This window comes from Salvelinus sp. IW2-2015, linkage group LG7, assembly GCF_002910315.2.
Source record: "Salvelinus sp. IW2-2015 linkage group LG7, ASM291031v2, whole genome shotgun sequence".
In the NCBI taxonomy this organism is placed as follows: domain Eukaryota; kingdom Metazoa; phylum Chordata; class Actinopteri; order Salmoniformes; family Salmonidae; genus Salvelinus; species Salvelinus sp. IW2-2015.
Window position 1 is genome coordinate 13,797,156 of NC_036847.1, and position 12,312 is coordinate 13,809,467.

The window sequence follows — 12,312 nt, forward strand, 5'->3', positions numbered from 1 at the left end:
ACACACACACACACACACACACACACACACACTCCCCTCTGTTTTCTGGATGTGCACAGTACAGTGTGTAACTGTATATGACTGTTATTGTGGTGTGTGTGTGTGTTGTGTAAGATGCCACGGGACTGGGGGGAGGTCCGTGTGACGATCATTCGGCCAGGGCCCATTCCCACCAGCAGCCCATGTGGAAACACCATCCCTGCAGACGACATGCTCACTGTGTCCCTGCCTGCAGGATCCAGGTGAGAAACTCACACACACCTCACCATTCAATATACAGTGCCCTTGTGTCTGGCTCAGGTGACAGTGATACACTTGCGTTAATACATGGTGGATTTTGCTTTTCCTAAAAGTTAGTATTTTCCTGTGTGTGGTGTGTGTGTTTGCTGCAGGTTTGTCGTGCTGCCTCCACCTGTATGCATGGAGAGAGGAGTGAGCTACACTCTTCGCTTTGAGTTCAGTCGCTATCTGGATGGGAACAGTATTCTCATTCTTGGTACAACCGCTGCCAACATTCTTGTGGACTCTGTGAGTATCAAGACTCCCGAATGGTGCAGCGGTCTAAGGCGCCACAACAGCCGGGGGTTCGATCCCAGGCTGTGTCACAGCTGGCCGTGACTGGGAGCCTATAGGGCGACACACAATTGGCCCACTGTTGTCTGCGTTAGGGGAAGGTTTGGCTGGGGGGGCTTTCCTTGGCTCATCGTGCTCTAGCGACTCCTTGTGGCGGCCCGGGAGCTTTTTTCCTCTGACACATTGGTGCAGCTAGCTTCCGGGTTAAGTGAGCAGTGTGTTAAGAAGCAGCGCGGCTTGGTGGGTCATGTCTAGGAGGACACATGACTTGACCTTCGCCTCTCACTAGCCCGTTGTGGAGTTGCAGTGATGAGACAAGATTGTAACTATCAATTAAAAAAGGGCAACAATTACAAAGTAAATTATATAAAATTTAAAGGAACTTACTCAACAAATGATGCTTGTCTGCACATCTCTCTCTTTATCTCTCTCCCTCTCTCTCTGGCTAATTGTGTTCTTCTTATGCAATCCAGCTAATACTCCTCCTTGCTTCCTCTCCAGATCTCCCTGATCCCTCGTTACTCCTCCCTGGAGATGTTCATTGGCGGTGACCCTGCCTCCATCGCTAGGAAGCAGAGCTACGAACGCTACCGCTGCCACGAGGGGGCCAAGAGCGTGACACGCCCCCAGATCAGCAACGTCTGTGCCAAGCTCATCACCAGCATGTCAGCCATCATTAACCATGGAGCCCTGCGTAAGTCATTCCAGGGGTACACATAATCACGATCTGCTATCATCAAGGATGCCTGGTAATTATTTTCACAATGAAATGAAAAAGTTTTCATCACGTCTTTCTTCTTCACAGCTTGCCAGTGTGACCCCCAGGGCTCAGTCAGCTCAGTGTGTGACACGCACGGAGGTCAGTGTCGCTGTAGGCCAAACGTGATTGGACTTCGCTGTGACCAGTGTGCTCCTGGGACGTACGGCTTTGGACCTGCAGGATGTAAAGGTTAGTGTCGTAATCCCAGTCAACCGCACAAAGAGTAAGGGCAAAACTCCTGGTGTTATCCTGTCGGGTACACAAATAGTTTATTCMGCAAAGGTGCATTGGACTGTACAGTCTGTCTATCCCACTTATGTGAACAGCTGTACTGGTGGCGCCCCCTGCTGCCTCATTACCTACTGACCCACTCCTCTCTTGATTTATACTTTCCAATAAATCTCTCTCTCTCTCTCTCTCCCTCCCTCCCTCCCTCTCTCTCTAGCATGTGAGTGCAATCTGGAAGGTGCGGTCACTCGGTCCTGTGACCAGTTGACTGGGCAGTGCCCGTGCCGCCCGGGTGCGTTTGGCCAGCGGTGCGATGGCTGCCAGGCAGGACACTGGGGCTTCCCCAACTGTAAGCGATGCCTGTGTAATGGTCATGCTGAGGAGTGCCACCAGAGGACCGGAGCCTGTCTCAACTGCAGGGACAACACTGGAGGGGACAAATGTGACAGGTTACGATTCACCACGGGGACAGTGGGGAATCTTGAATAAGAATTAAGGTAGTCAATGTAATGTTATTGACAAGCATACTGCTATTGCTGTATTTCAAGGTGTGCCAACGGTTACTACGGCAACCCAGAGTTGGGCACAGGTATGGGTAACCAATGTCGGCCCTGCCCTTGCCCAGATGGCCCAAACAGCGGACGCCACTTCGCTGCCTCCTGTTACCAGGACAACCGCAACAGACAGGTGGTCTGCAACTGTAACCAAGGATACACAGGTACAACCCACGCCTCCATTTCTCCATTGAGGTGTCTTCTCTCTCTCCTTACTGTTCTTCCTCCTCTTCTTCAGCCAGGCAAGCGGACGAAGAACAGTTTGATCATGTCTGCATGAATGAGCAGATGCTTCCTAGGGTTGATGATGTACTGTGAAAGAGGATCTGTTAGTGTGATTTAACTCAGGGAAATGTCCATGGTGTGATATTCTAAGTGATTCGCCATGGTGGGAGAGAAGACACTTCTCTTGTAGAACGTTTATCCTACCAGGAAAAATGTGGAATGATAACGTGTGTTGTTTCCTCCCTTACCCAACTTGGCACAGGGGGGATGGTTAAGCGCTCCGAGGGTTCTTTCAAGCGTGAGTAGTGATGATGGTGACCCCCCCCCACTCTTCTTACCAACCCCCCCTGCCACCTGCATGGCTTCAGCACCCCACCCATCTATGGTGCTGTGCCACAGTGCACTCCTGCCTCAGAGTAGATGGAGCTCCCAAGAACTGACCAAGAATCCGTTTTTACTGATTGTATAACACAAATAACTGTGTTTGAGTTGGATGGCCGACACTGAGTCTGGGTCATCTTCTACAGTGTCTCCTGTGTATAACAACTATAATGTTATACTGGGCACATACAGTCAGTGCTTGTTACTCCTGCTGGCTTACACAGGCACTAAGCAGCCAGACAGTCAACCAGCTGAAAACAACAGAGTCTCTGCCACGCTGCATTTTGCCTTGTGATTCTCTGCCTCTGTTGCAGACACAAAAGACAGTAACAGGTATATCAGTCATAGTAGACAAGCTGAAGCTGTGAGATTACGCCAACCTATTGTACATTCACATGCACTGTGAGCCTGTGACAGAAAGACAAACAAGCATTCTGCTTACTCTGCTTTAGACAGCTTTGCTGCAATGAGCTCAATATGATGTGCTTTACTGTAAACCTACTTACCATCAACAGCCCCTTCTATGTGTCATATCCTTTTATTCAATATATTTAGTTTGCTCCTCAAAGACACAAAGAAACAAAGACAAAAACCCCCCAAAGAAACAAAGATACAATGAATCCCCTAAACACAAAATAATAGTATCACAATGCCGCTTTATCAATCAGTGAGGAAATCTTGTCCGTTAAATGAGGAAATCCTATGTTTTGTTCCACTATGGGTTAGAATACAGTACTTCCCATTTTTTTTGCCCAGCTAACGGCTGCAGGGGAAAGAGTATGCTGGAGAGACTACAAGACCAGCAGCTGTAAGTTGTCTGTCAGACCCAAAAGTCAGCCCCCTCCCACACCAGCATACTCTGCCCCCTGCAGCCGTCAGCTGGACTCAAAAATGAAAAGTATGTCTCCCTTCCTCTGAATACATCTTAAGAAGATATGGGCTCTTTGTGAGAAAAGCTAATTGTTCACGATGTCTGCCGAAAGACTGGACATAATCCACTTTGCAACAGTGTGATCACAGAGATCCTCACTAATCACTGTTAATCTCCTGGGTAACCAACTCCCTTTTAACCCAAGATATAATAGCATTGCACAATGATAAAATATCAAAACGAATTAAGTTTATAACATGATGTGTACAGTTTGAGTAACATTCTGATAACTACTTTACTGATAGTCACTGAGGTAGGTATCACACACAGCACATGACTCTCTGTCTGCAGAAGCTGTCACGCTGTAACCGTCTCACTTAAATCCACTGGAAAACAGTTTGGAAATACTTGGAAATATCAAGTCATTTTTCTCCATCACCCAGCCAATAAATATCTCAATCTCAACATGAGACATTCCACTTAACTACTCTTTCTTTTCAAAAATGTCACACCTTCTCCCTKAACCTTTTTTCCTATTGGTCACAGGTTCCCGGTGTGAGGAGTGCGCCCCTGGTTACTACGGTAACCCCTCCCAGCCAGGTGGGCGGTGCCAGCCCTGCAGGTGCAGTAATAACATTGACATGTCAGATCTGGATGCGTGTGACCGGCGGACAGGAGAGTGTGAGAAGTGTCTCTACAACACAGAGGGACCGGACTGTGGTGTGTGCAAGAGCGGTTACTATGGAGACGCCTCGCGACGCAACTGCAGAAGTGAGTCTCTGTTGACACATCCTCGTCACACACCAGAAAACTTAAGAACCATTCATTTTAGGAATGTTGCATTGAAACTGTATGTGTCGTGCACCCTAGTAAAGGTTCAATCTATTTTCTTCTGTATGCTTCCCCAGAGTGCACCTGTAGCTTCCTGGGCACAGAGCATACTCAGTGTACAGCGCGGGATGAGTGTGTCTGCCAGCGTGCCACGGGGCAGTGCCAGTGTTTACCCAACACCATCGGCCTGACATGTGACCACTGTAAGCCCAACTACTGGAACCTGGCTAGTGGGCGGGGCTGTGAGGCCTGCGGCTGTGACCCCAACAACGCTGTCAACTCGGCCTGCAACGAGGTGTGTGTGTGTGTGTGTGTGTGTGTGTGTGTGTGTGTGTGTGTGTGTGTGTGTGTGTGTGTGTGTGTGTGTGTGTGTGTGTGTGTGTGTGTGTGTGTGTGTGTGTGTGTGTGTGTGTGTGTGTGGTTCCATTATCAAATCTAATTCTATTGGTCACATACACATGGTTAGCAGATGTTATTGTGAGTGCAGCAAAATTATGAAAGTATAGCGAAATGATTATAGTGTAGCGAAATGCATTACGACGGTGCTTTCTGAGACAGACCTCCTCTGTGACCTCATGCTCATGTTGGACTCCCTGTGCCCCAGTTCACTGGAAAGTGTCAGTGTCGTGATGGATTCGGTGGAAAGACCTGCACAGACTGCCAAGAGAACTACTGGGGAGACCCCAGGATCCAGTGCAGAGGTCAGCTTTAACATCATGGAACATGTTATTCATAAGTCATGGAACATGTTATTCATGAGTCATGGAACATGTTATTTATGAGTCATGGAACATGTTATTTATGAGTCACAGAACATGTTATTCATGAGTCATGGAACATGTTATTCATGAGTCATGGAACATGTTATTCATGAGTCACGGAACGTGTTACTCATGAGTCACGGAACGTGTTATTCATGAGTCACGGAACGTGTTATTCATGAGTCAWGGAACGTGTTATTCATGAGTCATGGAACGTGTTATTCATGAGTCATGGAATGTGTTATAAGTGTGGCATCAATATCAGCAGCAGACATACAGTGCATTTGGAAAGTATTCAGACCCCATTACTTTTTTTTCACATTTGTTATGTTACAGCCTTATTCTAAAATGTGTTCAATTGTTTTTTCCCCCACATCAATCTATACACACAATACTCCATAATGACAAAGCAAAATCAGGTTTTTAGACATTTGTGCAAATTTATTCAAAATAAAAACTGGAAATATCACATTTACATAAGTATTCAGTACTTTGTTGAGGCAGCTTTGGCAGCGATTACAGCCTCGAGTCTTCTTGGGCTGTCATATGCCTTTTACTGAGGAGTGGCTTCTGTCTGGCCACTCTACCATAAAGGCGTGATTGGTGAAGTGCTGCAGAGATGGTTGTCCTTCTTGAAGGTTCTGCCATCTCCACAGAGGAACTCTGGAGCTCTATCAGAGTGACCATCGGGTTCTTGGTCACCTCCATGACCAAAGCTCTTCTCCCCTGACCCCTTGTCCGGGCGGCCAGCTCTAGGAAGAGTCTTGGTGGTTCCAAGCTTCTTCCATTTAAGAATGATGGAGGCCACTGTGTTCTTGGGGACCTTCAATGCTGCAGACATTTTTTGTTACCCTTCCCCCAAGTCTGTGCCTCGACACAATCCTGTCCCGGAGCTCTACGGACAATTCCTTCAACCTCATGGCTTGGTTTTTGCTCTGACCTGCACTGTCAACTGTGGGACCTTAAATAGATAGGTGTGTGCCTTTCCAAATMATGTCCAATCAATTGAATTTACCACAGGTGGACTCCAATTTTAAGGATGACCAATGAAAACAGGATGCACCTGAGCTCAATTTCGAGTCTCATAGCAAAGAGTATGAATACCTTATTTACATAAGTATTTTTATTTTCATTTTTTAAATACATTTGCAAAACCTGTTTTCGCTTTGCCATTATGGGGTATTGTGTGTAGAATGGTGAGGAAAATGTTTTATTTAATCAATTTTAGAATAAGGCTGTAACGTAACAAAATGTGGAAAAGTCAAGGGGTCTGAATACTTTCCGAATGCATTGTATGCTAACAATCCCTCACTTTCTCTCTCTCTATCTCTCTCAGTCTGTGACTGTGACCCCCGGGGCATAGAGACATCCCAGTGTGACCAGAAGTCAGGCCACTGTGTGTGTCAGCAGGGGGTGTCGGGCGTGCGTTGTGACCAGTGTGCCCGGGGCTTCTCAGGCCAGTTCCCTAACTGCCAGCCCTGCCATCAGTGCTTTGGGGACTGGGACCGGGTGGTGCAGGACCTGGCTGTCCGAACCAAGACCCTGTCGGAGCGGGCTCAAGAGATCCAGACCACGGGCCTGACTGGAGCCTATGAGAAGGCCTTCAGAGACCTGGAGAAGAAGCTGGCACAGGCCCAGGGCATCGTCAACACCCGCAACACCACCGCAGAGGCAGTCAGCAGCCTGATGGAGCTCATTGAAGACCTCAGGTACAAGGCATACACACAGACACTGTATTATACTGTACATAACAATACACATACATAGATAGACTTTCAATCTGCATAAAGATTCACCATAAATATGCCTCTCCTTCAGTTTTGGAGTTTAACTGTAATTTCCTGTCCCTTTCTCCTGCAGGTCTCAGATAGGTGAGACAACAGACACACTGAATCATCTGGAGGGAGACCTGACCAGTGTGCAGAACAGCAACGTTGAGGCCAGTAATGAGCTCAGTGCTCTGGAGAGAGAGGCCAAACAGCTAAACCTGACCTCAGATCAGCTCCACCGTCAACTAGACATCCTCAAGAACTCCAACTTCCTGGGTGAGCAGAGACTTCGTTTCCCCCTTCCAACATAGGGTTTCTGGGATACATAGTGCCCTAATGACTGATGTTATTAATGTTTTTTTTTTTAGAAATACTTAAAAAATATTAGTTAAATGAAGTATTAAATGTGTTCTTATTATTATTTGGCACTCTCTTTCCTCCAGGTGCATATGACAGCATCCGCAGCTCCTATAACAAGTCCCGTGATGCAGAGCGGCGAGCCAACCAGTCAACCATCACCACGCCCAGCACTGTTAGCCAATCAGCAGACACACGCCGCAAGACAGAACGCCTCATCTCTGCCAAGAAAGATGACTTCAACCGTAAGAATGCTGCCAACAAGCGAACCCTGGGGGACCTCAATGCCAAGGCTCAGACCCTGGACATGAAGAAGATCAATGAGAAGGTGAAGCATGCATCATCTGTCTGATTGGATTAAACCCCTTAAACAGCACAAGACCAGAAGAAGAGTTCAGGCAAAGTTATAAACAAATGTAGTAATCTGATACATGTTCCACCCCCACACACTTTGATCAGGTCTGTGGGACCCCTGGCGATGCCCCCTGTGCAGAGAGCCTTTGCGGAGGAGCAGGTTGCCGTGACGATGAGGGGAACAGGCACTGCGGAGGCCTGAACTGCAACGGTGCCGTAGCGATGGCAGATAACGCCCTGGAGAGGTCCAAGCACGCAGAGAAGGAGCTGAACAAAGCCATGGGGGAGGTAGAGGAGCTCTTCCACAAGGTCAGTTACACTAAGTGTACCTAAACCAACACTGTCTTGACAGCAAATGGAGACCTGCAAAATCTATTGCAGCATGCCACTAATGCATACAACTGTATGACCTACAGCATGAGGGTACTTGATAACAGTTATCCCTGATTCTGATGGCTTCTCAGGTTGCAGATGCCAAGACCAAGGCGGAGGAGGCGAAGAGTAAAGCCCAGGCAGCTCTGGACAAGGCCACCAACACCAAGAACAAGGTGGAGCGCTCCAACAATGACCTGCGAGACCTCATCAAGCAGATCCGGGACTTCCTCATGCGTGAGTTGGCTAAAGTGATAGACAATTCAGATGTTCGAGGAACAGTAAGTTCCTTGTCTACATGGGACCATAAAAGCAATTTATCTTAAACTCAGGATCATCATCATGATCAGCATCATCACTAAGTGTTAACTTCCCAATCAACATAAAACATATCTGTGCTGATCTGAATATCCATCTCCTTGCAGAGGAGGGTGCTGATCCAGACAGCATTGAGACGGTTGCCAACCGTGTCCTGGAGCTGTCCATCCCAGCCTCACCACAGCAGATCAGACACCTGGCAGAGGAGATCAAGGACCGGGTCCGAAGCCTCTCCAACGTAGACGCCATTCTGCAACAGACACAGGACGATGTGCGCAAAGCAGAGCAGCTGCTGCGGGAGGCCAAGAAGGCCAGGTGTGTGTGTGTGCCTTGTATGTAGAGGGTTATACACTGAAGGTACAAAACATTTCCATGACATAGACTGACCAGGTGAATCCAGGTGAAAGCTATGATCCCTTATTGATGTCACTTGTTAAATCCACTTCAATCAGTGTAGATGAAGGGGAGGAGACAGGTTAAAGAAGGATTTTTAAACCTTGAGACAATTGAGACATGGATTGTGTATGTGTGTCATTCAGAGAGTGAATGGGCAAGACAAAAGATTTAATTGCCTTTGAACAGGGTACGGTAGTAAGTGCTGCAACTGCAACGGTTCCACGTGTGTATCAAGAATGGTCCACCACCCAACATGGCCCAACATCCCTGTGAAATGCTTTTGACACTTTATAAAGTCCATGCCCCGACAAATTGTGCTGTTCTGGGGGCAAAAGGGGCMGGGTGCAACTCAATCTTAGGAATGTGTTCTTAATGTTTTGTACACTGTGTAGATTATAGCCGTGTCAAGTCAAAGGAAATGGTTCAGCAGAGCAAGACGCTCCTGATTCTGACATGTGTTTCCGTTATGTAGGAATCGGGCAGAGGGGGTGAAATCCACAGCAGAGACGGTAAAACAGGCACTTGAGGATGCTAAGAAGGCCCAGGCCGCAGCAGAGAAGGCCATACAGCGGGCTCGGGCTGACATTGGTGAAACGGAGGCTCGACTAGCACAGGTACTCAAGTGTGTGGACACCATCTGCATGCAGTTTGGTGTGATGAAGGGATCAAAAGATAATACATTCCTGATGTTTTCCCTGCTTTTAGATTGAGTCTGAGACCTCCAGCAGTGAACATGACCTGAATGATGCCATGGACCGCATGGGCAACCTAGGTCGGGAGATTAATGCTCTGAAGCTCAAACGTGCCCACAACAGCGTGGCAGCAGCTCGAGCTGAGGAGACAGCCACTATGGCACGGGACAAAGCCAATGAGGCCAAGCAGGTGTGTGTGTGTGTGTGTTGTTTGTTTGTGTATATTTGTGACTGTAATACCGTGTCTGTTACTGATTATGCAGTCTTCTTTCTCTCAGATTTTAGATGGGGAGCTGATGGATAAGTATCACACAGTGCAGGAGTTGGTGGACACGAAAGCCAAGACCGTCCAGGAGGCGAAGAAGAAAGCAGAGCGCCTAAGAGATGAGGCCAAAGAGCTACTGAAGGACGCCCAGAACAAGCTCCAGAGACTAGCAGGTGTGTAGGAGGGACCCTTGAGGGAACTGGGCCGCCTTTGTTTTAAAGCAGCATTACTTTTGATTTTCACACGCTAACCTTGGAGAATAGCGAAGGCAACATTGCCCTCTTGTGGTTAAAAAGTGTCACCGTATTGTCTGAATTTGTCTGATTGTGGTGTACTTCGACCAGAGACCAAAATGTAGGTCTGTCAGCCAGTCCTGGTTATTCTAAGATGAAACATTAAAATATAAACTTGACATACTTTATATCCACAGAGCTAGAGAAAGACTATGAAGAGAACCAGAAAACGTTGGAGGGCAAAGCCCAGCAGTTGGACGGCCTAGAAGACAAGATGAAGGCTATCCTCAACAACATCAACAAACAGATCCAGATCTACAACACCTGTCAGTAACAGCCAGGACCTGGCTGGTCAAACRAACACTGACAGACACTATATGAAACTACTACTGTTTCACACTGCTGAGCCTGTACACTATGCACCTCGCCATGGAGGTGCCTGTCCGACTACACTGTGTAACCGTGCCTTTTTGATTGTGAGATTTCACACAACTAATATAACATTGTGTGGACACATTGTGTATTACTGTGTGACTTTCAACTGAAGGATAGAAGTGCCTCCACATGACATTTCAATTAAAATGTGTCAATGTGTGCATGCAAAATACAGACATTTGCACATGATATTTGGCCCAAAACTCAGATCACCCCCTAAAACACTGCCACATTCATAATATAAAGAATGCCCAAAAAATTACGTATGAATACATTGTTCTGGATAAACAAAAAAAATGAATAAAAGTTGTGTACCCTACCCACTGGCTGAAAGGTCACTCTGACATAGTTTCTGATATCTCTCCTGGATCAATGATGGATGAATGTGCTCATTAAACCCTACTTACATTAAATGGTTTGTATTCTTTTTTTGTAATGGACAGAACTGTTTTGGGGTTACCTGAAAATAGACATTGAAAAAACATTTCCACCCTCCATTCGAGAAACTGAAATAGTGTGACTATAACACCGGAACACCATCGTTGCACATAATAAACATACATTGCATGGTGGGGAGAGAGGTATGGATCCCCTGAGGAGAAGATCTCAACAAATGTCATGTCCTATTAAATATCCCCTTATAATAACCTCCCTATAATAATCCTGTGTTACGGCGAAATGCATTTAAACGATTGTTTGCGGACCGCCATGGTAGTAGAAGAAGAAGAATAATGTGTTAGAAATCGCATGCCCTGCTTGCATTGCCGCCTGTAGAACCAACCAAGAAAACCTTGATCACATGGTGAGGGTTTGGTAGCTACAGTGCTGCCTTCAGGAAGTGGCTAGTCTTCAGAGTGGATTTCGGTTTGTACTGTTTTTGTTCCTAAACAAAGTGCGAGTCATTGCGCGGGGGCCGGTAAAGTAGGTTGACGCGATTGATAGATTTGTTGTCATTTACGTCACATTTATTTGCTTTATATATTCGGTATATATAAGAAATGGGTCCTGGATAACGCGAATTTTCGAYAAACACCGGAGTACGGGGTTTCGATTGCAAGCAGGGATGAGCAGAGGCCCGCGGCTGTTTCATTAAGCTTAGCGAGGACTGAAMAAGTAACGTTACGGACTCGCCGGCATTGTGCCCAAAGACCCGGAGACCATACTCCAAATTATACACGTTTTGTAAGTAGTCCGCCACAATTGCTATTTTATTATAACAAGGCATGAGGTGATATTGTCAATATGCATTGTTTGTCTAGCTTGTCAACATAACGAACTTGAGCTGGCTAACAAACTAAAGATAGCTAACTGTTGTTTGCTTAGCTAACGTTAAACTGTTAGTTGAGTAACGTTAACTAGCTACGTTGGCTAGTAACGTCGTTAGCCGACTCACGTTACATTGGCAATTTAGCTATTCCTGTCATTAATGACATGAGAAATCACATGTTCACATTTTAATATTGAATTGTCTGATTATTGAACAACTTGATTTGCCAATGATCATTGACAGTCAAGTAACTTATTTTAGTATGCTAGATAGCGAACGTGATGTAGGTACAGTAGCTAGCTGACTTGCCGCAGCAACATGACGCCATTACATTGAGGATAAAGAGGCTGTGGCAGAAATGTACATCAATGTGTAACGTTAACTAGGGAGCTAGCTATAGCCAAATGCAATTTATAAAGTTAAATATTATAACTAGCTACTTAAAGATATTGTAGTTAGCCAGCATTGTACCAAAAAGGTAGATATTTGCTAGCCACATTTGACTAACGTTAACAATCCAGGTTGCAACAGCCAAGGCAAAACGTTCAAGATATTTAACGTTAGCTAGTTTCAGCAGTTAATATCACATTGTTGGGGTGTTTAATTTGTAGCTAAATTAGACAGCCACCACCAATCGGTTTAGCTTTGTAGTAGTTAGATAATACTAACT

The 12,312-nt window shown here is 46.3% G+C and overlaps 2 protein-coding genes across 12 annotated transcripts in view; both read left to right on the forward strand.

Annotated features, from left to right (window-relative positions):
- lamb2 (laminin, beta 2 (laminin S)) overlaps positions 1-10,788 on the forward strand; it is a 60,677-nt gene extending 49,889 nt beyond the window's left edge. The window contains exons 16-34 of the mRNA XM_023991062.2: positions 115-242; positions 393-528; positions 1,075-1,267; positions 1,379-1,522; positions 1,779-2,010; positions 2,110-2,279; positions 4,139-4,363; positions 4,501-4,718; positions 5,028-5,124; positions 6,521-6,893; positions 7,045-7,229; positions 7,397-7,638; positions 7,770-7,973; positions 8,129-8,273; positions 8,462-8,669; positions 9,223-9,364; positions 9,456-9,632; positions 9,721-9,880; positions 10,138-10,788. Of these exons, the coding sequence (XP_023846830.1) occupies positions 115-242; positions 393-528; positions 1,075-1,267; positions 1,379-1,522; positions 1,779-2,010; positions 2,110-2,279; positions 4,139-4,363; positions 4,501-4,718; positions 5,028-5,124; positions 6,521-6,893; positions 7,045-7,229; positions 7,397-7,638; positions 7,770-7,973; positions 8,129-8,273; positions 8,462-8,669; positions 9,223-9,364; positions 9,456-9,632; positions 9,721-9,880; positions 10,138-10,274 (3,516 nt within the window). The 3' untranslated portion in view covers positions 10,275-10,788. The remainder of the gene's footprint in view (positions 1-114; positions 243-392; positions 529-1,074; positions 1,268-1,378; positions 1,523-1,778; positions 2,011-2,109; positions 2,280-4,138; positions 4,364-4,500; positions 4,719-5,027; positions 5,125-6,520; positions 6,894-7,044; positions 7,230-7,396; positions 7,639-7,769; positions 7,974-8,128; positions 8,274-8,461; positions 8,670-9,222; positions 9,365-9,455; positions 9,633-9,720; positions 9,881-10,137) is intronic.
- A 369-nt stretch (positions 10,789-11,157) lies between these two features.
- The window catches only part of usp19 (ubiquitin specific peptidase 19), a 38,439-nt gene continuing 37,284 nt past the window's right edge, over positions 11,158-12,312 (forward strand). For 6 of the 11 annotated variants that reach the window (XM_070444444.1, XM_070444446.1, XM_070444448.1 and 3 more), the window contains exon 1: positions 11,159-11,557. The gene's annotated coding sequence lies outside the window, so the exon portion shown is untranslated. Of the gene's footprint in view, positions 11,558-12,312 lie in introns of all 11 variants that reach the window. The other 5 variants (XM_023991063.3, XM_070444454.1, XM_070444445.1 and 2 more) reach the window with 4 other exon arrangements.